This window comes from Microplitis mediator, chromosome 6 (genome assembly GCF_029852145.1).
Source record: "Microplitis mediator isolate UGA2020A chromosome 6, iyMicMedi2.1, whole genome shotgun sequence".
Taxonomy (NCBI): Eukaryota; Metazoa; Arthropoda; class Insecta; order Hymenoptera; family Braconidae; genus Microplitis; species Microplitis mediator.
The window spans coordinates 13,464,270-13,487,154 of record NC_079974.1 but is presented as its reverse complement, the minus strand read 5'-3'; the positions used below and the strand labels follow the sequence as shown (position 1 = coordinate 13,487,154).

The following is a 22,885-nucleotide window of genomic DNA, read 5'->3' as shown; positions in this document are numbered from 1 at the left end:
AGGCCACAAAGGTGTCGTGAAAACTTATTGGCGAATCCGCGAGAGATTCTACTGGCCCGGCATGAAGGAAAAGATCTATAGATTTATCCAGAAATGCGAAATTTGCCAGAAAAACAAACTCACGCGAATAAAAACTAAACAACCAATGATGATAACCGATACTCCCTTCGAGCCCTTCGAGAAAATTTCCATCGATACCGTTGGACCACTTCCAATGACCAGAAGTGGAAATGTCCATATCCTGACGATCCAGGATAACTTTTCGAAAGCCGTAACCGCAATCCCAATACCCGATATCCGATCGACAACAGTGGCTGAAGCCCTTGTCGATCGATATATGTGTTACTATGGGTGTCCGAGAGTCATCCTCTCAGACAAAGGTACGTCCTTTACCTCGAAAATAATACAACAGCTTGCAAAAGCTTTAAAAATACAAAGATTAACGACTTCGGGTTATTACCCCCAGTCAAATGGATCCTTAGAAAGGAGCCATCAACCATTGGTAGACTTTTTGCGAGTAATTTCAGATAAGTATCCGAACTGGGATCGATATGTGGGTCTTGCTGCGTTGAGTTACAATACAAACGTGCACACCTCTACCAAATTCACTCCATTTGAGTTGATGTTTGGTCGAAGAGCTCGATTGCCAACCCAATTCCCCGATTATTCCAGAATCGAAACTTATTCTGATTATCTCGCTGACCTTATGGGAAGATTATCAGAAGTTAGAGAAATCGCTGCTGATTGTCTCAATAAGGCAAAACAAGATTCCAAAATTCGTTATGATCGACACATACATGCCAGAACCTTTAAAGTAGGTGATTTTATTTATGTTCTAAAAGAACCGAGGAAAAATAAACTCGATGTTTATTACACCGGGCCTTATGAAATTGTCGAAATTAACGAATTTGGAAGTCTTATTTACCTGAATGACAAAGGGAACCGAAAATTGGTCAACCCTAATAAGGCTAAACCTGCTGTCGATCAAAAGGCTAAACCTTTATAAAGTTCTCTGTTTCAGATCCAAGGAAATAATTTACCACCATGAAGGCGTTATTGATATTCTTGGTCATCATCATAGAAAGCAGCCAATCCAAGGACGTCATGACCATTCAACCATTGGCGGACAACCCAGGGTTATTGTATGACCCATTTAAGAGGATTCACTTGATTGAAGAAAATTGGTGCATCATTAAATCCACCTCAGCCGATTGACAGGATGGACCTCTCAACTTTGTCAGCAGTATCGACAGTAAAGGTAGCGAGGGCAAAAGGTTATTTACTCATTATAGTAACCTTGCCTCTGTTCCACAAGATTCCGCTACTATCGTATGAAATGAGACCGTTGCCAAAACCAGAAAACGTGAACGGAAAAATTCAAACTTTGACCATCTTACCATCCAAAAGGTTCTTGGTTACAGATCCAGGCCTGCGAAGATTTTTCCTGGCAGACTCTGAATATAAAAATAAATGCAGAACCATCGGAGAAGATCTATCGTGTCGTCCCGATATTCCATTTCAATCTACAGAAGATCCTGAAGAAGTCGACTGCGAAATGAAGCTGCTCTTGAAATCGACAGAAGATATTTCGAGAACTTGCAACATCCGCATTATCCCCGATTGCAAAACTACGTGGATAAAGCTCAATCAACCAAACTCTTGGGCTTACTCGACCTGCAAAGAGGAAAAATTAAGTCTCAAATGTTTGGACCCAGTCGAAAAAGACTACTACATCAATGGAACAGGGATGATCCATATCCAGGGCAGATGTGAAATGAAAAACGGAAAATACTTAATCAAAAGTATAGATGAGGAAATCACCCAGCTGAATATCACGCTGCCGAAGTTAAATTTAACCTTGGAAGCACTGTCAACTAATTTAACAGCGGAGCCCAAAGTCTCAGGGTTTCTCTTCAAAAAGAACATCGACCCGTTAAACACAATCGATAAATTTCAACCCTGGGGAGCAGGACTAGAAGAAACAGAAAACCGGATGTCTGAAATAGCGCTGCATCATCAGGAGGACGAGATACAACGAACGATGACGGCGGGAAATATGTCTGTCCTCGTCATCTTGTGTGTCATTCTCATCGTGCCAGTTTTCCTCAAGTTTTGTATCTGCTCAGGCAAGAGGCGCTGCTTCACCTACAAGAAAAACAAGCAGCCAGTCGAGGTACTTCATAAGACAATAACAGAAACCAAACGTACCTCCGATCTCAAACCAAAGGCAGTCCAAATTAAGGACCAACCAGAGGTCATCGAACTCCAAGATCATCCGTCGACACCAACTCATGTCTCATTCTCCGCAAATCGGCGAACAACTCCAACTCGTACATCCAGAGGTCTCCGTCTCTCCGACTTTAACGCACCAATATAATCAACCTAAATAAGATAGGAATAATGTATAATCAACCAAAAAATTCACGTGGTAAAAATAGCAATCTTCTTCTAATTATTTAAGAACTGATCCTGAACTAAGTTTCGGGGCCATTTTTGAAAACATTTACAAATCTTTGTATTCTTTTAAACATATCTATAGTTATCTTTGAGGAAGATTCCTATTTTACCACCACTTTATTTTAAAAAGAGGAAAATTTTTAACTAAGAAACATACTACTAGACTTAAGTTTACCAGATAGATGTTGGAAAAAGGAAAGAAATTTAATAATAGATTTTTATATCTAAACTATTAAAGAAATTTAAAATCACCTGAACATTCGAGGAGACAGGATAATTGGTAAATTCCTGTTAGAAACCGCGAAATTACCTTTGAAATTAAAGCGAATTATTTAAATTTTTACCTTTCATAGCGCATGCGTGAATCCAAACGCAGATGACAGCCGCTGACAAATATTATCACAGCCTTGACAAATTTTCTCACAGGACATCAATTCTCCGTCAAATACTCCTTCAAAAATAAACCCTGGAAAACTCCTTAAAATACTCCTTTTACCCCACCTATAACAAGAAAATGGAAATAGATAGAAATTTTCTTTCAAAAAAAAAAACAACTGAAGAATGTTACTCACCTCAGACTAGTCACATGTTCCATAATAAACAAAAAAAAAACACCTACCTGGCAAATCAGACCATTGTGCCATAATAAAAAAAGAAAAGTGGAAGAAAAGGTGAAACTTTAAACTCGAGAAGAAAAAGGAAAAACCAAGTTTTCCTTACGTATACACTTGCATATTTAACCATATCCAAGTTGTATACGGTTATTTTAAGGAATGTGTAAAAATTTTGGGGTTAAAAAGAAGGAACGCACGATCTTTAAGCTGATTTTCCTTTTATTAATAAGAGAAAACCGACAGCTGAACTTGACTTGCAAGTGGTAACATCATTTCGGTTACCCAGCGAACGCTGGTGATGGCTGAATTGCCCCATTTTCTTCCTCCATCTCGAATTCTTCTTCTTCCGGCTCGTCTTCTCCATCCTTCCTAAAGAGCCAGGAAATGGATTTCCAATCCTCCATCCAATCATCCAAATCCTCGTCCTTTTCCCTCCAAAGATGCTTGCTCCATGCCAGAAAAAGCTCACGCTTTAGACGGGATGGGCAGTCCGGCAGAGAACCCCGACTCAAATAATACTAGACAAGCAAACCGACATTTTAAATAACACTAAAATCACGATCAACTAGACTTTTCACCTCAACACTTACGTGTAGCAAATTATTACGCACACCACAAATATCATAACACTCACAAGTATGAATGTTGGGGGCCCAAATTTCAAAAATCCTCCGAATATAAATAAATTCGGAATAGGATCTTATAAAATAATAAATGGGATCCCCAAGGTTATACTTCTGACCGAAAGACTTACACATTGTACTAGTTACAAATCAGATGACTGAATGCCCGACTTAACGCATAAACGCAGCGTCAGCGGTAACAAGACGCGCTAGCCGTGAGAACGGTTGTTGAAGTCTAATAAACTAAACTTAAAAACAAAATAATGAGAATGATTCTTAAAGACTAAAGAAATAAAACGCTATACATTTTTTTTAAATTCGTTCGCAATTTATTCTGTCAGATTCAAAACATTAGCGCCTTTTGAAAAGCCAGGCGATACTAGAGTCTTTCAAAGTAGAATTTAACAGACGCAAATTATTTCTGCATCCTCGAATGCGACGGATATATCTCAAAACTTCCATTAAATAGCTGTTACCAATGAGAGCATCGTCCGTAAAATACCAATGTAAATTGATCACGACATACTAAAATGATCAGAAAAAAAAAAAAAAAAAAAAATTTTTAACATTTTTAAAGAATTCCTCCTTATATAATATATATGAGTATATAAAAATACCTCTAGTAAGGTAAGAGCGCGACCATCCGCTCCTATCGGGGGCAAGGGTGGTGCTATCGAATGGATCCAATCAACCTCATATTAATGAGAAACGAACAAAAAGATTGGATCCGAATCTAGATACCAACGAGCTCGCACCTCCATCAAAATTTCATCCAGTAAAACTGGTAAAAGATCCATTTCCGGACCAGCAATCTCAATAGGTTGACGGGTAAAACACATTTTCAGTAAATCCTGAAATTACGAGTTTCAACACATAAATAAATTTTCTTTTTGACAAGGAGTTATCAAATTCCTTATTATTTTTTTTTTAATTGAAAATGGGTTTTACTACCAACTTACCCCTCAACTGTAACGAGCGTCCACTAGCTTTAAGAACTACTTGATGTGAAAAAATATGTTTAAAAATCATCTTTTCTTACTTTATAAAAAAAAAAAACAAACACAATAATAACCGTGGCCTTGCTAAATCAGCAAATTAAAAACTGACCGCGAATAAAACCAAGCGATATATGCAAAAGCAACGAAAAAAATTCTCAAAAAAAAAAAAAAAAAATTTTTCCCATAAAATATCACTGAAACACTTATGGGTATACTGAGAATAATCTCTAAAAATCATTCCACATGCATGCTATTTATATAAGTGACCTTCATTCTTAATTTTCAGGTTGAATTCTTCAACATTATCATTAAAAAGCCATCAATTATTCAAAATTATTTACGATATAAAACATAGCATTGATTTATACACGAAATAAGCTGGTTTAGAGAATAGTCCTTCCAGTGACTGTAAGATGGAGACACTTGCTGGTAAATCTAAGATCAATTCAGCGGTGGATATTTAACATCTCATTGATGTCACACCGTCGCGAAAGTTACGAACGCGGGCAAAGAAGAGACCGATTAGCGGCAGCTGTCGTTCACGGTCGCGCAACGCTCTCTCTTTCTATCTCACGTCCCGACTAAACCTATCGCGCTCTCTCACTCTTACATGACAAGCCTAGGCGGCTAATAAATACGTTCAACTCAAAATAACTAATAAATTAAATTTAATAATAATAACTAAACTAAGTTTTAATTAAAACTAAAATAAATAAAACAATAAACGACTTAACCTAATTAATTACAACTAATTATCAACTATTACTAACTATTAAGTGATGTGAAAAGAAAAAAATTATTTGGTAAATTGAATAAATAATTTTTTTTTATATAAGAATTTAAAATCTAAAACTAAGTCACATTTAAATTAATATAACTAATAAATAACCTTAATATTAAATGGTAATAACTAAATTAAACTTCTAACAAAAAAAAAAGGGGGGGGGAAAGGAAAAGAAAAAAAAAACACCACACACGGAAATTCAAAAAAATTTAAAATATAATCTCATGATTTCATAAAAAAAAATTATTTATAATTAATACTTATAATAATTAATATTTATTTAAACATAATTTTTTTTTTTCCCCTTCCCTCCGCCTCCTCCTCTCCTGGTTGACCGTCGAACCCTACTGGAGCCTTAGGAGTTCCCGAGTCCAGTCACTGAAAAAAAAAAAAGAGAGAAGGAAGAAACATTAATAAATTCTTTTCTTTTATTAATTCAGATGACTTTTAGCTTACCGTAATAGGCTCTCGGCCGTCTCCATGAGGCAGACCGACAGCGTCTCAATCTCCTCGTGGTTCGGGGCCATGACGACTTCAAATGGCCCCGTGGACTCCAGGGCACCTTCAAAAAACCACCGAGCACGGGTCAATTCCGGTGGAAGATGCCCCGCAGCCATCGACCACACCACGTCTATTACCTCGATAGCATTGGTCGGATTTATAAACCCGACCAAACTACCAACGAGCACGCCCATTTGCAAGATGGTCTGAAAGAATTTTTTTTTTTTTTTTTTTTTTTTTTTTAAACTGACGGATAAATATTACTAACAAATGAAGCCAAACTTACCCTGGATCCACCGCGGTGAATTACATACTGCATCCAGGACGAAAAGCCCTGGATGTGCTCGTCCATGGCGTACATTTTCTTTTTAAATTATTTCACCGTTTTCCTTTTTTTTTTTTTTTTTTCTCCACCAACGTACCACTAGCAAGTCTAATTGCACACTGAGAATAGCTCTCAGCGGCAATCGGAATGCGTACCGAGATAAGACGGTAGCCGGAGATCAAATTCGCTCGTGCAGACGCGGCAAAACGAACTCGCAATTAGACATCGCTAGATGTCGGCTCAATGCAGATTTGCAGTTAATCGCGAGACTATTTTCTCCAGCTTATTTCAGTATTTAGATAAACCTTATATTTCTCAAGGTCATCTATATACATATATTTACAACTATATGGGAATGCATCATATGGATGGAATTTTATATTTAATCCTTATATTTATAAATAATAATTATATTTTTCTTTGGTGATGGAAATCGTAGATTTTAGGGGAAAAACTTTATAAATTTGTACTAACTAACATATATACGTGTACTACAACGTACACACCATAAATATTGAGATACTCTGATATAATCTTCTATAATTTAAATATTTTCATATATCTAGCTGTAAGTTTCCTTTTAAATAAATTTGTAAGCGTTATCGCGAGCTTCTTAAAAGAGGGGACATATATTTAGGAAAGCAAGAGAATTTTGCAACCCTCTTACTTTCCGGGGGATTGTTATGTCCAAATAAAATTTTTTTTTTTTATTTTTAATAATTATTTAAAATAATTATTTTTGAGCTCCTCTTTGCAAAGCGCGCGAAAACGCAGCGTCAGATTTTTCACCGTTTTATGCGGCAAAGAATAGTGGGAGGATAACTGCAATAAGTTTAACGAATGAACAATAAACGGTCGTCACTTTCCACCAATGACGATAATTAAAAATTCCCCATCAATTGTCAAAACAAAGTTTATAAAAAGCCTGAGCACCATGGCTCAGGGCCTCAGTTTTATTTAAACTTCTTGGTCCGCGTAAACGGCGTCGATAGCCCGTAATCTTATTGCAGAAATCTTCCGACGTGGCAATAAGTAATCGTCGCTGATCTAGGTATCCGGCTGATTAATTTCGTGTAGGATATTATTTTATCAGTTACGGTTTTCCAAAATTCACTTTAAATAAATTGTAAATCGATCTAGGTATCCGGCTGATTAATTTCGTGTAGGATATTAATTTATTCATTTACGGTCATTATTAATAAACTACATTGCCAATTGAGTTAGATACTCGGCTGATAGTCAACTATCGTGTAGAGTATAGTTCTTAATTGCAATTGAAAGATCTCGAAGATCTATCCGGTTCGAGTGAATTGTGACATAAATCACGTGAATTTGTGATCTCACTTTGTGCCGAGTTTCTGCGCATAAAACCCCTTTTGGGTGTGAAAAAGGACGCATTTATAAATAAAAATCTGTTTAAAATATCCGATAAGATAAATAATCTTATAATACAAATTATATAAAAGTTGTGAAAAACTAGAGTGAACAAGTGACGTTCTGTTAAAACGTTGTAATTTGAAATAATTAATAAAAGATCAAGTTCATCACTTCAACCTTGCGGTTTCATTCGAAAGTAGTGCATAAGATATCATCCTATCAACCCAGCCGCACCCATTCTACCAACCTTGCAGGAAGGCCGAGTGAGCTGTTTAGTTCTGGAGGGATAATAGCTGCCGCACTAGAAGAATTGACATCGAAAGGTAGGTGAAAGAACTATTTTCCTATCATCATAAAATACTTTGGCTTAAACAAGAGCACCAGTCTCTTCGAAGACGTTTGGGTTCTTAATTTTCGAAAAGATCCACTATAAATAATAAATTATAGGAAAATAATTTCTTCCTCGTATTCTTTATTGTTGTCCGCACCCTCCAACCCGCTTGTCCAAAAATTACTATCGCTACCAGAGGGAGAAATCCCGGATAAATAATTGAAAATTAAGCGGCGGACATAACAAAAGAATATATTGCAATAAAGAGAAAAATAAGAATCAATAAATATTGATTTATGAATTCGACTCCAATGCTTTATGCGTGTTGCTAACTGCATTGGAAGTCATGAAAAATATATATATATAAATAATAATTATAGAAAAATATTGATTTAATTATGACCAATGAAATAATTGGTATAATTAAATAACTATTGGAAGGGATGTTACTACCTGGTAACAGCTCTTCTGGAAATCGAAAAAAATTTCAGTTTCCTAAGTAAGCTCATTCGTCATTGACGAAATTTTGATTATTTAAAGGCAAAGTCCTTAATTTTATTAAATCATTAATAATGGTGATTTAATTGTTTATAAACTGAATTATTAAAATATAATTCAGAAGTTTTTTTAAAATAATTGTTGAATTATTCAAAAGTAGTAATTCATTTAATTAATAAATAATTTTGATAAACATTCCATCGATTATCAAATCTAATTTGAATTATTTAAATATAATTCATTTAATAAATAAAATTCAATATTGATAAAATTACATCAATTATCAAGGGTTGAGAAGGAAGAATAATAAATAATAAATCAAATAAATAATTGTTGATAATAATAATAATCATCAAATAAATCAAGGTAACAATTTAATTAAATAAATAATTAATAATAAATTTAAATAATAAATTGATTGTTTAAATAAATTAAATAACAAGTGAAATCGAGAACTAAATCATTTTATAAAGCGTTAAAAATTGTAAACCGCATTTAATTGTCTAATTCAAATTTAATTTTGTTTTGTAATAATTTTTAAATAATTGTTTTGATTTAAATAAATTTGGCAGTTGTTTTAATTTTGCTTTTATTATTTTACTAAATTAATTAAATTTTATTTTACTTAATTTTTAATAATTTTAATTATCTCTTAGACAACGAACCGTAAGTATTTTTATTTTAATTTTATTTATAATAAACAGTCATCCTTATAGCTCCGTCCCAGTTATTTCGCTCGGCGAAGGCTAAACAGGAGCACAACTCTTAATGTGTGTTATTTTGATGTAACAATATGAATAAGTGAATCCATCACTCAATAGCGTTTTAGCTTCATCCACAAATGGTTTAAGATAACTATTCATTTTCTTCGGCTTACCAACTCCAAACCAAATACTCGATAATAGAATATTGTTCCGTCTGTCACATAGATCTAATTCGTTTACTGTACAAAGCACAGGATATACCGATGTATTAGAACTATCAAAGATTGGTACTCCATCTACACTGAAATTTATTGATATCATACTATCATTGAACATGTGTTTTTTATACATTTTACCGTCATAAATGTCCTCAACACCATATTGATTCATTTTTTGACGATTTCTCGAGTATAGATTGTGAGCATCGGTTGTTTCAAACAATTCTTTGAGTTGATTTGCTAATGGTAAGTGTAAGAATTTACCTTTAATTGATTTATAATTAATTTCCAGTTGACAATTCTGACAATTAATAGGATGATCATTATCAGAACCTAAATAGTTATCGCAATTATCGCAAATATAATGAGTTGAGATACTTTGAGAATAACGATTTAAAATAGTTTTCCAATAATATTTCGAACTTTTGAAATTATTTGTTTGAGATGAAATATTAACTAATTTTAAAATGTCTTGAGCCACAGTATAAGTTGTACCACGTCTCCATTTAATTGCCATAACCAGAAGATTATTAATCAATTGATTTTTAGGAATATCTTTTGATTCGTGAGATATTATTTTCTCATTTACAATTTTTTCTACACTAAAATGTCCTTGATTAGCGGTATCACTGTTATTAATGGCATTAATCACATTCTCAGTATGACTTGTTACATTAACAGAATCCATATCCATATTTATATCTTGCACTTCTCGTGAAGGTTCTTGATCATCCTGAAAGATAACAAAATTAATTTACCTCTTAGTTAAAATAAACGTGAATAAAAATAATTTCAGACTTATGTATAGCAAGTTGTCCATCCGTGAGTGTGTGTGTATTAGGGTGCGTGATTTTTACAGTGTATTTTATTATATTGCTTATAAAGTATGCAGAAGTACTGGATACAGGTAAAAAGTTTGTAATTTGATACGTGAGTCGATAAATATTTCCGAATGTAATTAATAGTTAAAATTTTTTGACTGAACGTAAATACTTTCAATCATATTTACTATCAATCAGAAAAAGTTTAGAATAAACTTTGTTTTTAATAAGTTTTTAATAGTAGAGAAAACTTTAGGGTAAGTGCAAATTATATTTTAATTTTTATAAAAAAAAACTACTGAGTTGTAGCGTTAATAATAAAGTTACATTATTTAAAATGATTTTTTCTCATTCCCACAGCAAGAATTCATATAATCTATATGTCAATTTGTGTCAGTATAACTGAAGTTCATTTTTCGTTGACATTTAAAGCCCCTGTGACGTTTGCTACGTAAATATTAAAATCATTGGGTGTTTGATGTCGCAACACTGAGATCTCTAACGAAAAACAACCCTGGGACCCAAATCTCTCGGATGTCCCACTTATGGTGAAAGCATTAGAGAGATCTGGTGGCGTCACGAAGTGAATTTCCAAGGGTAACCTACCCCATTTGGTACCATACATTCACTTTACCTTCTAAAACATCCCTTCCAGAGACTCAGGGTGCGCAGTAGACCCCTAAAATCTGTATATAAACCCCCGAGAATCTTCCAAAGACAGTCAGTCGCTCTCAGTTGTAACCAAGTAAAGACTGAACTCAGTAGTGCAAGCAAGTCTGTTCTACGCTCGAATAATACCATCATCCAGGTCTAATTGGCACAGAGAAGTTGATTCACCAAGCGAATTGAGCCCCATGGTGGCAGCAGCAACGCTCAACTTGTGAGTACCCTGCAATTGATTCGCTAATAAAAGAATTACGCTCAACTTGTGAGTACGTTCTTCGGCGATCAAAACACTGATCTGTACCCCATTTGGACTCTGTGGCGAATTAACGCTCCGTGTGAGTAGTATTTCCGCACACAACGCTCAACTTGTGAGTACGGTGCGGGAGTCGATTCGCTAAAAAGGAATTACGCTCAACTTGTGAGTACGTTCCGAATCCGATTCGAGTCGCGAATAGACTTGTTCATTGCAAGTGACTAGAAGATTCACGGGTCACACCCAAAAGGGGTAAGCAAACGCACTACTTAAAAACCTACCGCATTACTAACACTAGATTGTAACAGGAATTAATAAGCATTGTAAACACACTGGTAACAGAATATATTTTTCTCTTTCTCTAAAACAAGTTTCATCATTTCCACAAAACCTTTCACTTTCCCAAATCGTAGAGAATAAGACTTCTCGAGGTCTATCCGGCAGCCCACCTCTCTTTCATTCCTAATACCCTAGTAGCCACGCAGGGTAAATAAATTGGGAACCCGATAGAATTCGCATCCGCTCGGCGAATTACTATCAAACTAATCACGTCCATCAAGGTAGGCAAATAAAATACTAATCATAATAAGCGCGAGTTACGACACATGTATGCAACCACCCTCGATACTGAGTACGTTGCTTTAATATATTTTTAACGTCTAAATTGACGCGTATTAATTAAACGGGAACAAGGTAGCCCGCTATTTTTTATTGATTTCTTTATTGTGCATCGATAACCGCGAATTATCTAATTTAAGTATTAAAATACCCACCCCGGACGTGACACCCCGGACGTGACACCCCGTAACTTTTTTCCTATACATTTAACGTACAGATGATATCAGATACTTTTTGCAGGGAACTAAATTTCCTCCAAGAAAGTGCTCGTCAAAATTTGAAAAAAAAAATGTTTGTCAAAATAAAAATAAAAAATAATAAAAAAAAAATTTAGTACTGAGGAAACTAAATTTTTATTGTTTTTTTAAGCTCCCGTAACTTATTCCTACTTCGTTTGACGTACATAATGCTTCAATACTATTTTGTAGAGAATTTAATTTCCTACAAAATTATACGAGGTGGAACTTGAAAAAAAAAAATCTTTTTCATCGTCTTAATAACGAAAAACTAAAATGAATAATTTTCACGTGTATTTTAAATGGGAAAAAGGACCCTCCTTTGTAATAACTCAATTTTAAAGATATCTGGTTGATATTTAGTGAGGATTTTTTTTCGTAATATAAAGTAAATTTTGAGCCCATAAGACGTTAAAAGAAAAATTAATTGTTTTTTTTTTTGGGACACCCTCATATATATTTTTAGGGACTGAAAGATTTAAATTGATAAATAACTTTTTACTTACTCTTAGCGTTATTGTGTTATCTAAGGCCTTATCCAACAGCTGCCTATAATTTTTAGATTCTCTTTTATTTGTAACGGGGTAAATATTTAAAATTACAACTTTAAATCAACATGATTTCCCGCGGTTGATTAATTACCCATAGTACCCCATATGCGTTACTATTTTATCGACTTGTCGCCGGGCGCGCTAATTCAAGGGGCTCGTCCCCAAGACCCAATAAGGAAATAAGTTGGAGTGGTGGATTTTCCGATAAGGGCCGAATGATCGCGAACTTAGATTTGATAAGGGAGTGCACGAAGGGAAGACGGACACAGTTGGACGGACCGGCAGAACAGTTGGACGGGTGACCGCACGGGAACTATTGAGGAGAATTAATTTGTTGGAGAACGAAAGGAGTCAACGGAAATCGGCAGGAAGGCTGGAGAAATAAAGGACGCCACGATCAGTTTTGGGAAGAAAAATTATACAGAGGTAAGTAAATTGTCGGCAAGTGGCCACAATTTATTAATTAATTAAATAACTAAATAATAATTAAGTAATTCGTGAGCAGTCGCCATTTCCGATTTGATTACATTAGTATATAAATTGTCGGCAAGAAGAACAGAATTCAAAATAAATTTACACGCGTACCGCCTGATAATTTCTCGGCAGGAGGGCCAGAAATTATAAATAATAAATCTAGTCATTAAGAAATTATAAATAGTAAATTAATCAATTTATTTAATAAGAAAAATATAAAATACAAAATTTAAAATATTGAAAATTGAAAGAAAAGTAAAAGTGCTGTGAAAATAGTGATAACGATAAAACTATAATAAATTAAAATTAATATAAATGGAGTCAGTTCTTGATATGAAATTTAGGTATTAACGTGAAGACTAGTAATTAATTTAGAGAGAGATAGCGTCAGTCGTGTGTAACAGTTTTTCGGTGTCAGTAAATTTTTCACTCAATAACCCGATACTCGAAAAACTGAAAGTATATAAAATTGTCGTATTGATAAAGTGTCGTTATAAAATCGTAGAATCATTAAATGTATAAAGTAAAAGTTACGGATATAAATTTAGATTAATTAAAAGTGTGTGGGAATTTAATCGGTAAAATTATAATTGTAAACGCGTGTGTGAGAGAGTGTGATACAGTCCTGGGGACTCGAATGTAAAACGTGTGTGTGTGTGAGAGAAAAATTAAGTTTCCTGTGGAAATATTTTAAAAGAATAGATCCAGGGGATCTGGCAAGTTGCCAATTTGTTTTATTTTAATTTGATCCAGGGGATCAGGCCGGTGGCCATTTCGTATAAAAGTCCAGGGGACTCATTTGTCGTAATTAATAAAAGATCCAGGGGATCAGGCCGGTGGCCATTTCGTGTAAAAGTCCAGGGGACTCGTTCGTATAATTAATAAAAGTCCGGTGGACGAAATTTTAATTATTAGTGTTAAGAATAAAAGTCCGGTGGACAATATTGTTATAAATAGTTATAAGTAAAATAAAAGCCCGGTGGGCAAAATTGTGATTCGGTAAATAAAATTTAAAATTATATTGATTTTAATTGTGTGTAAAAAATTAATTTAATCCCTTAATCTCCTCACTCTTATATTTTTCAACGACCCTGATTTAAAAAAAAAATTAACATCTCCGGTTCTGGAAGGCCGAGTCTTATCTTCCAGTGGCGCCCTTATTAACATCAATTAATAAAGAGGCCAAACTTGGCAAGGTTGAGAAATACCCTGTTATATATTCCTAGATCCCGTAATACTATTTTCAACTTGTACAATGGCATTGGAGAGATGATGATTTTGTGACGCTTCGTTTTTCGTATCACTGATTTTTTTAATCCTGCAATTATTTTTAAAATAAATTTTTTCATACTGATAAACAACTACGATAAAATATGAAAGTTTATCATATTGAATGCTATCAAAATAAGATATTTTTTTTCTTATATTACATCAAAAATTACACAGAGAATTTTTGAGTAAAAATTACCGATAGTTTGGTACTGTACGGAAATCTAGCTATGAACTAAATTTTTACTATGTTGCTAGTAGAAATTGCACTTGATTTACATGCTATTAAGTAGTATATTTTATAATGTTGATGGAAGAAATTGATATATTTACACTTTTTGGGTAATTGTTACTAAAAATTTCTCTGTCTGAAAATACTAAAGTTATATAGTTAATACTTGTAAAATTAAACTTACCGATCAATTAAAAATTTTTTACGCCAATCATACTTGATCCGAGAAGGAATTTTCTTCGTGCTTCCATATAAATTGTATTCTTTGTAGGAACCACGTTTTTGCTTTGGAACACCATCTTTGTACTTTTTTATGAAAATATTTTAATTACATATTTATATTTTCATTCGTATACACATACATAATCTAAATACATATATGTACCTTTTATACTTTCATTGGGCTTTTACTAAATTTTATTACTATACATCAATTTACTTAATTTGATAGTAAAAAATTTTTTATTCTTAGTTATAGGATTTAATTTTAGTTTGACAGCAGGCTCAAATTAAATAGTTAATATGTTTATTCTTATCGTCTATATAAATATATATATATATATATATATAAATATATATATATATATATATATATATATATATATATATATATATATATATATATATATATATATATATATATATATATATATTGTTCAGTCACGAGCTTGATCATTTTGAAAAGCTTCGTGTACTTTCGCTACGTACGGGAGCAGCCGAACTCGCTACTGACTTGAATGTCAGAATAGTGCCGGGTCACTCGCTATCTGGGCCCGACACCTGCAATTTCTTACTCATGACCGTGCCACGTCGGCATGAGAACCCGCTACCAGCCGGCCAATCAGAGAAATTGGTGGCTAACTATTTCCTGTTGGCGCGCCTTTAAGCCAATGGGAAAATTCGTTACTGCAGCCATGCTGCCACGTCACCACCGAGCAGCCACGAAGGAAGAAGACGACGTCTATTTCCAATCTACATCGATCAGTTCGAATACAGCTTTCCATCTAACCGCTTCGATCAATATATCACTAGTGTGATATAAGTCTGAACCGCTCCGCTAAATCTCCGCTTAACTATTCTCAATAATTAGCTAGTATATCAAGGCTACTAATTATTGAGTATATATTGAATTGTTGCTCGCGTCTTATTAAGTATAAATTACTTATCGCGTAATTAACCGCTACCGACCACGTGTCGAGTTTATACGCGTATTCGTTTACAGTCGCATTCGCTATCGCGTATCTTGTAGTTGCATTCGCTATTTTTCTCATAGTTTTAGTGTACATATTGTTTAATAAAGATCTATTCTTTTATCTGTAATTTGTGTTAATTGTTAGTTATTGAATTAACCACACCTACACCAGAATCCCACAGAGCACTCGCTCATTTTACATATATATATATATATATATATATATATATATATATATATATATATATATATATATATATAATTAAATTTAATTAAATAGTTGATATATTTTTATCGTGTAAATGCATATATTTTATAATAAAAAGAAAAAAAAAACAAATTGAGCATCACTGTTTATATTAATTTCTTATTAAAAAGCTGCCATTCTCCTGCAATTTTCAAATTTATTTTGATAAGATTAAATTAAATTACGTAAAATTCATTTAATTTTATGTAATAATTTTTAAAATGGAAAAGCAATTATACGCGTTGGTTCAATGGATTGGTGGTGATTACGACCAAACTTACACAGCTGGAGTTCCTGTTGAATGGATCGTGAATTTTGAGCTTGAAAAATTTGACCCAAAAAATGACGACGACGAGCCATATATCGTGGAATGGCGAGACAATAAAAAAGGCTGTAAACCGAAAACTGGCTGGCAACATTATGATGCTCGCATAATTAAAATATCTAGTGAGTATTAGTTGCATATTATTTGAAAGCTGTAGTTTTTAGACGGATAATTTGTCTATTATGTTGCTAGAAAAAAAAAAAAAAAAATATCGTATGCTACCCTTTGAAATGCGTTTATACATAAAACAACATTAATTTTAAAATACATGTACTTATAGTTTTTCTGATTTTCAGACAGTATTAAAACATTGCAGAACCAAATTAAAATACTAGAAGGCGCTATCTCTCCCTTACGTCCGTTACATATTTTAATGGCGAAGAAAGCTAAAGAAAAAAATAAATAAACAAGTTAATAATATAGATTACATGCAATATTTAGAAAAAAGAAAATTAGAATCGGAATTTGGAGATTCACCATCGACCTCAATGCCCTCTGTAACTAGCTAATCATTATTATTACCCCTCTGAATCTATCACGCGATTTATATTTACACACATAAACTTGCTCGCATACACACGTTTATACATGTAATCAAGTACGCTCAGTTCAAATAGTCATACTCACGTGGATTTCTTATTAATATAGTGATAACAAATTCATAAAACGAAAATTCAAAAAATTTAAACTTTCCTTTTTCTAATGATTAAAACTTTTTTCGGCCCGACAGCTATAAGAATATTATCTGAAAATTTATTATGTCAAACAATTAACTTTAAAATTCCCTAAATTTCTATGATTTTTAATTTTTTAGAAAACAAAAAAACAAAAAAAAAAACAAGCCATTCCAACATTGATGGAAATCATGTTATTAATCCTCAGCGAATTCGATCATTAGTAAGATATTTGTATTGATATTAAAAGAATAATATTTGAACTAACTTTAAGCTAAATTATTCATTTACATTTATACACTAATTATTAAGTAAAAGACTTAATCAATTCTTTACATTTCGGAATTTATAAGTATACCTTTAAACTTATATATATATATATATATATATATATATATATATATATATATATATATATATATATATATATATATATATATATATATTATAACACAAAAACTAGACGCTAATTTCTGCGCTATAACTTCGTTCTCTGCCTTTAGCCTCCAGTCTCAATACGGATAGGGCGCCAGGTAATTTTTAATCACTGGAATCACCAAACCAGTAAATCATGAAATTTTGGATAATTTTTGATCTGTGGAATTATCACCAAAACCACGCATAAACAAAACTAAAACTAAAACTTAACAAAATGCTCAGAACTTATTAGCAAAACAAAACGGAGACTGGAAAACTAAAAACAGAGTTACGGTATGCCATGGTGTCGCTCAGTGTGTAGGTTTATGGAGAGAGGGAGTGGTCCGGGTTACATCATTCCCCAAAGTCATGTAGATCCATTTTTAATTTGCAACTTTTATTTAACAACAATAATTTCAAACTCTATGTAACAATAAATAAAATACGGTAGCTCAGTACAAATAATATTTTTCTCTATAACAAACGTTGAATATAATAAAATTAATCTTAGTAGTAAGTAAATTGACATCTATATGATACAGATCGATATTTTATGAATAAATTAGTTAATTAACTAGAACTAGATTATAATCAAATAATATTTGGTAAACTAGAACGATAATTATAGACTCGATACTCTAGAACATTCTTTTTAGCAAAATCGTAAAACTAACGTACATGGGTCTCATTTCGATGTTAATTACACTAATTGGTTTAACAATCAAACATATTTCTTATAATTCTTTTATAAAATAATATTAACAATGGAACATGATCGTGACTCTAGAAATGTAACATTATTCTCTCAGATATTGAATCTTTTCTTTAATTAAAACAGGAGCATAATACCTCAAGACTTTTGATTCGAACTCGATTAATTATTTATAATAATTATTTCATACCTGATGTCTGGTGAATAAATATCAAGTAACGTCTTACACTGTTTTAAATAATACTTCTGTATCAATAATCTCAATCTGTAGCTTTCCACAATGCCTTGAACTGTAGCGCCATTACTGCACACGTCTACTCGCTTCAAGCGACTAGAGTCGAATGCCCACGTCCGTACTCCTCGAAGGTCTCCCTTCGACTTCTTTCTCTCAATTCTGAATTCTAAAAAACCCCAAACTCAATCCTATCGTTATCAATAACTGACCTCTATATTCTAAATTCTCAAATCCAACCCAATCTTTACTATAATGGTAACTGGAGGCTTAAGTCCTCACCAAACGTACTCACTAACCCATTCTGAGTATGGATATCCTTGGTAGATGCTCTCCTGGAACAGATTTCAGCTGGGATCATAAAACTTATAAACTAAGTGACCAATGACTTCCTCAGCGGTACAAGTGGTCATGACTTGTCCTCTGAGGCCTGTCAGACTAATAATTTAAAAATGACCAAACGGCTTCCACAACAGCAACGGTCACAAAATTACTGTTGAGGCCTGCCAAACCAAAACTCCAAAACTGATCCCATTCTGCTTCCGTCAAATTCCTTATATACTGGAGCACTAGCATCTCAGCTAGACCTCTGCAATCAACCAAGAAGTCTCAGAGGGATAGAACTAGGTTCTATCATCAGATGATACCGGGTGACTAATTTAAGTCCCGCTCCACGGTAACACTGACTCGTCCACATACTCAAAATACCAAAACTTGAAATCCAAAACTCAAACTTAATCATTTCCCAAACTTTAATCTCAAACCGTATCCCATCAATAATTTTCCATCATTCTAATTCTAATTCTTATTTTCTTTATCCATAACTGTAGCCAAACGTTACTCCATATTTAATTCTTAAACTATAACTTAATCAAAAATCTGTATAAAAATCGTAAATTACTGTAAGCTAAATTATAAGTCTTGAATTACCATGCTCGTAAATACAATAAAATTCGTTGGTGTTTGTGACGTTCACTTTGAGTTGACCCCCATACGAAAAATAACGTCACAATATATATATATATATATATATATATATATATATATATATATATATATATATATATATATATATATATTGTGACAAATCGCTTATTCTCTTCGCGATTTTCACCAGCAGCCACCAGAATTCGCGGGTTGAACCCTGGCTTAGGCTGGCCTCTACGAAATTTTTATTTATGCTGGACAGAGCAGTGGGCTGGGGTTCTTGCAAAGCAAAGAGCCGCACTTATTCAAACTCGGCAACGTATATAAAAAAGGCTTATCAACTTACCTCACGGCTGATAATTTTTATACTGCTTTCTTACAGCTGATTTACTTATTATTTCTAACTTAATTAATAATTACTTTATCGTATTAAATAATCTCACCAGTATATTAGAATAAGGATAGAATAAGGTAATGAATAAAATAGGGAAATTATTAGGACAATGTGCAATTTTATTGCCAATTATAACAAATTCAATTACTTACAATTAAGTTTCCGCAAAGTACAATATTTGTCCTGGTTTGGACGCCGGGTGTCAATCAGTGGCCACGTGGAAGCACGCCAATTAATACACTGATTCTATCTTTATATTATAATATTATTACCGCGAATATATCGCTGGTAACGTATAATATTTTATATGCTTAAATTTTACTTATGATTAATAACTAATAAACAATACAAAAAAAAAATACTATTTTGCAAGTTAATTGCCCGGAAAATTGTGCGGTTTACAAAGTATAAAATATCGCAAGTATAACAATTAATAACGTCTAAGCGTTAACGGATCCAGGATCGAAGTCCAATTTAATCACCGTAGGGTCTTAGGGCTGAGTTTTTGGGCTTGCTCCCCACTTCCCCTCACGGTCATGCGTTGAGGTGATAAATAGTCATGTGACCATGGCACTATGACTCTAGCTTTAGGTGGTTTCGGACGGCAACGAGACAGGGAAAAATGGGAACCGCAAGGCTGAGAGAGGTGACAATTCACATTGTCTCAATATATATATATATATATATATATATATATATATATATATATATATATATATATATATATATATATATATATATATATTGGCTGTTTATGAAAATCAGGATGGCCCAAAACGTACTGCAGAATTTAATAATTCAAATAAAAATATAAGCTGGAAAATCAATGGTTTTGAAGACGATCATGAGAATAGTAGTAACGCAAAAGTTGAAATATCTGACTCTGACAGTGATGGAGATGAGACGAACCCTATATCTTTAGAGCAGTCATTGATTAGAGGTACTTTCACACAAATAATACAAAATTTTTTGTAAGAATGAATACAAATACACGCCGTCCTGTTGCTGCAACAGGATGTGTCCTGTTACTGTAACAGGAAAATCCTGTTGCCATAACAGGATTCTTTCCTGTTGCAGCACCTATTTTTTTTCCGTGTAGCGTATTAAAAAATGGTAAATTGAACACAAAAATTTTCTTAGCACGAGAAAAAATTTATTCACTCAAAAATTTTTTTCTTGCTCTGAGAAAATTCATTCTCACCGTAAGAAAATTTCTGTTTTCAATTCATAATGCAAAAAATGTTCTTGGGGCGAGTAAAAAATTATTGTGCCAAGAAATCCTTTTTTTCTGTGTCTTAATTCAAATATGTTACCAGCACATATGTAAAAGTAGAATGGGTTTATATATTGATCAGGCACATCTCAATTTTATAGAATATGTACTTTTAAATTAGAATCTACATAAAAACATAATCGATTGATATATTATTATTATTTACAGACAACAAAGTTATTAAATACGCATTATTAAAATTGTGCGAGGAAATGAAAGATATTAAAGAAAATCAAAATAACTTAATAAATGGACAAATGAATCGAGTTAATCAAGACGACGATGCTAACCAACAAGTAAATGAAAATAAATAATATTACACTTAATACGATAGCTACAAAAACCTTTACTAGTGTTTACTTTGTGAATTCCATATACACTAATGTAGAAATGTTTTTTTTTATATCGGGAAATTTAAAACATTTCATGATTGAATAATTTTAAGCTTTATTAATAGTACACTGTAAAAAATCCGGAGTGAATTCGGATAGAAAGTAAATCGGAATTCACTCCGCATTCACTCCGCCACTCGGAGTTCCGGAGTTTTAAAAAAAATCACTCCGCATGCGGAGTGAATTGGGAGTTTTTTTTCAGCGGAGTGATCTCGGAGTGACGCGGATTTTATTTCACTCCCAATTCACTCCGTTCCGGAGTTTTAACATTGAAATTAATTTATATTAAATTGTTAAGCAGTGTGTGTGTGTGCGTGCGGGTGTCTGTGTGCTCGTGTCTGTGGATGTGTGTGCGGGTATGTTTGTGCGTCTGTGCAAATGTATGTGTGTGTGCAAATGTGTGCGTTTGTGAAAATGTGTGCGTGTGCATGTCTGTGGATGTGTGTGCGGGTATGTGTGTGTACAAATGTGTGCAAATTAATTAATGTAACGGGACCTAAGTCCGCCTCCGCCGACCGGAAGCCGATACCTCGCCCTTTTGGGCATACTCGCGTTGCGTGTGGTCCCTATCTTTAACACTACCATATATTATAAAAGCGAAATGTGAGCATAAGCTCACATTAACTTACCCATTAGGCATGCATTGCATGTGGGTGTCTCACCAACAACCACCACGAGACCGACCGCATTTTGGACCCATACACTTCTCCCATCTCTGGTCGAAGCGGGGCTTGGAATGGATCCCCCATGGTACCAGACTTCAGCTCTGGTGAACTGCTTGCATAGGAGTGGTGGGGAGCAAGTTCTTCCCCAACCCATACGGGCTTCCTCCACTTAGGAATATAATCACCAAGATCTCAGAACATGCCATTATTAACACTTGCCCTCATCCATCACTTAGTGATCTCTAATCTGCGAGCTTTTTGTGGCCGCCATGATGTTTTGAGGCACAAAATGGCGGGGGTTACCCACTCGCGAAAATGTGTGCAAATGTGTGCGTGTGTGTGTTCGAGTGTGTGCAAATATGTGTGTGCGTGCGTGCGTGTGCACGTAAAAGTTGATTAGTAATGTAATTCGCCAGGTTTAACTTCGATTTTATTTAGTGGATTTATTTTTCATTAATAATATTTCCGAAATTCCTCTCCGGAGTGAATTTCACTCTGGGGGAATTAAATTAATAAAAAATTATCTACTCCGCGAAAACTCCCCTGCGGAGTGAATTTCACTCCGAGGGGAGTGAATAATTAAAAATTAATTACACATTCACTCCGGAATTAATCCGCTCCGCGAATTTTTTACAGTGTATAAACTCACAGTTTCTACAAAATTAAATTAAATTCAAGGTTGAAATTGGGCATCCAGGTTCCAATGTATTTGTGACTCGTCAACAATGGGAAACAGCAAGAAGCCGAGAAACTTTTCAGAAAATAGGTATATCACTGGTACAATCATTGTTTGAAAAAGATACATTATTAATAAGTAATTTCAGAGGAGGACAGAGTAAAATCAACAAAAATGCACCTAGAAGACCAGCGTTAGATCGCAATATT

The 22,885-nt window shown here is 33.7% G+C and overlaps 2 protein-coding genes across 3 annotated transcripts in view; both read right to left on the bottom strand.

Annotated features, from left to right (window-relative positions):
- Positions 1-5,799: 5,799 nt before the first annotated feature.
- Positions 5,800-6,400, bottom strand: LOC130670203 (uncharacterized). The gene is made up of 3 exons (XM_057473482.1): positions 6,264-6,400; positions 5,933-6,183; positions 5,800-5,854 (listed from the first exon to the last, which is right to left on the bottom strand). The coding sequence occupies exons 1-3, from the start codon at positions 6,336-6,338 to the stop codon at positions 5,821-5,823; spliced, it is 360 nt and encodes a 119-aa protein (XP_057329465.1). The 5' UTR covers positions 6,339-6,400; the 3' UTR covers positions 5,800-5,820.
- Positions 6,401-9,004: 2,604 nt separating this feature from the next.
- The window catches only part of LOC130670148 (uncharacterized), a 45,719-nt gene continuing 31,838 nt past the window's right edge, over positions 9,005-22,885 (bottom strand). The window contains exons 2-3 of one of the 2 annotated variants that reach the window (XM_057473367.1): positions 9,695-10,163; positions 9,005-9,513 (exon numbers count right to left, since the gene is read on the bottom strand). In XM_057473367.1, the coding sequence (XP_057329350.1) occupies positions 9,509-9,513; positions 9,695-10,163 (474 nt within the window). In that variant the 3' untranslated portion in view covers positions 9,005-9,508. Of the gene's footprint in view, positions 10,164-22,885 lie in introns of both variants that reach the window. The other variant, XM_057473366.1, reaches the window with a different exon arrangement.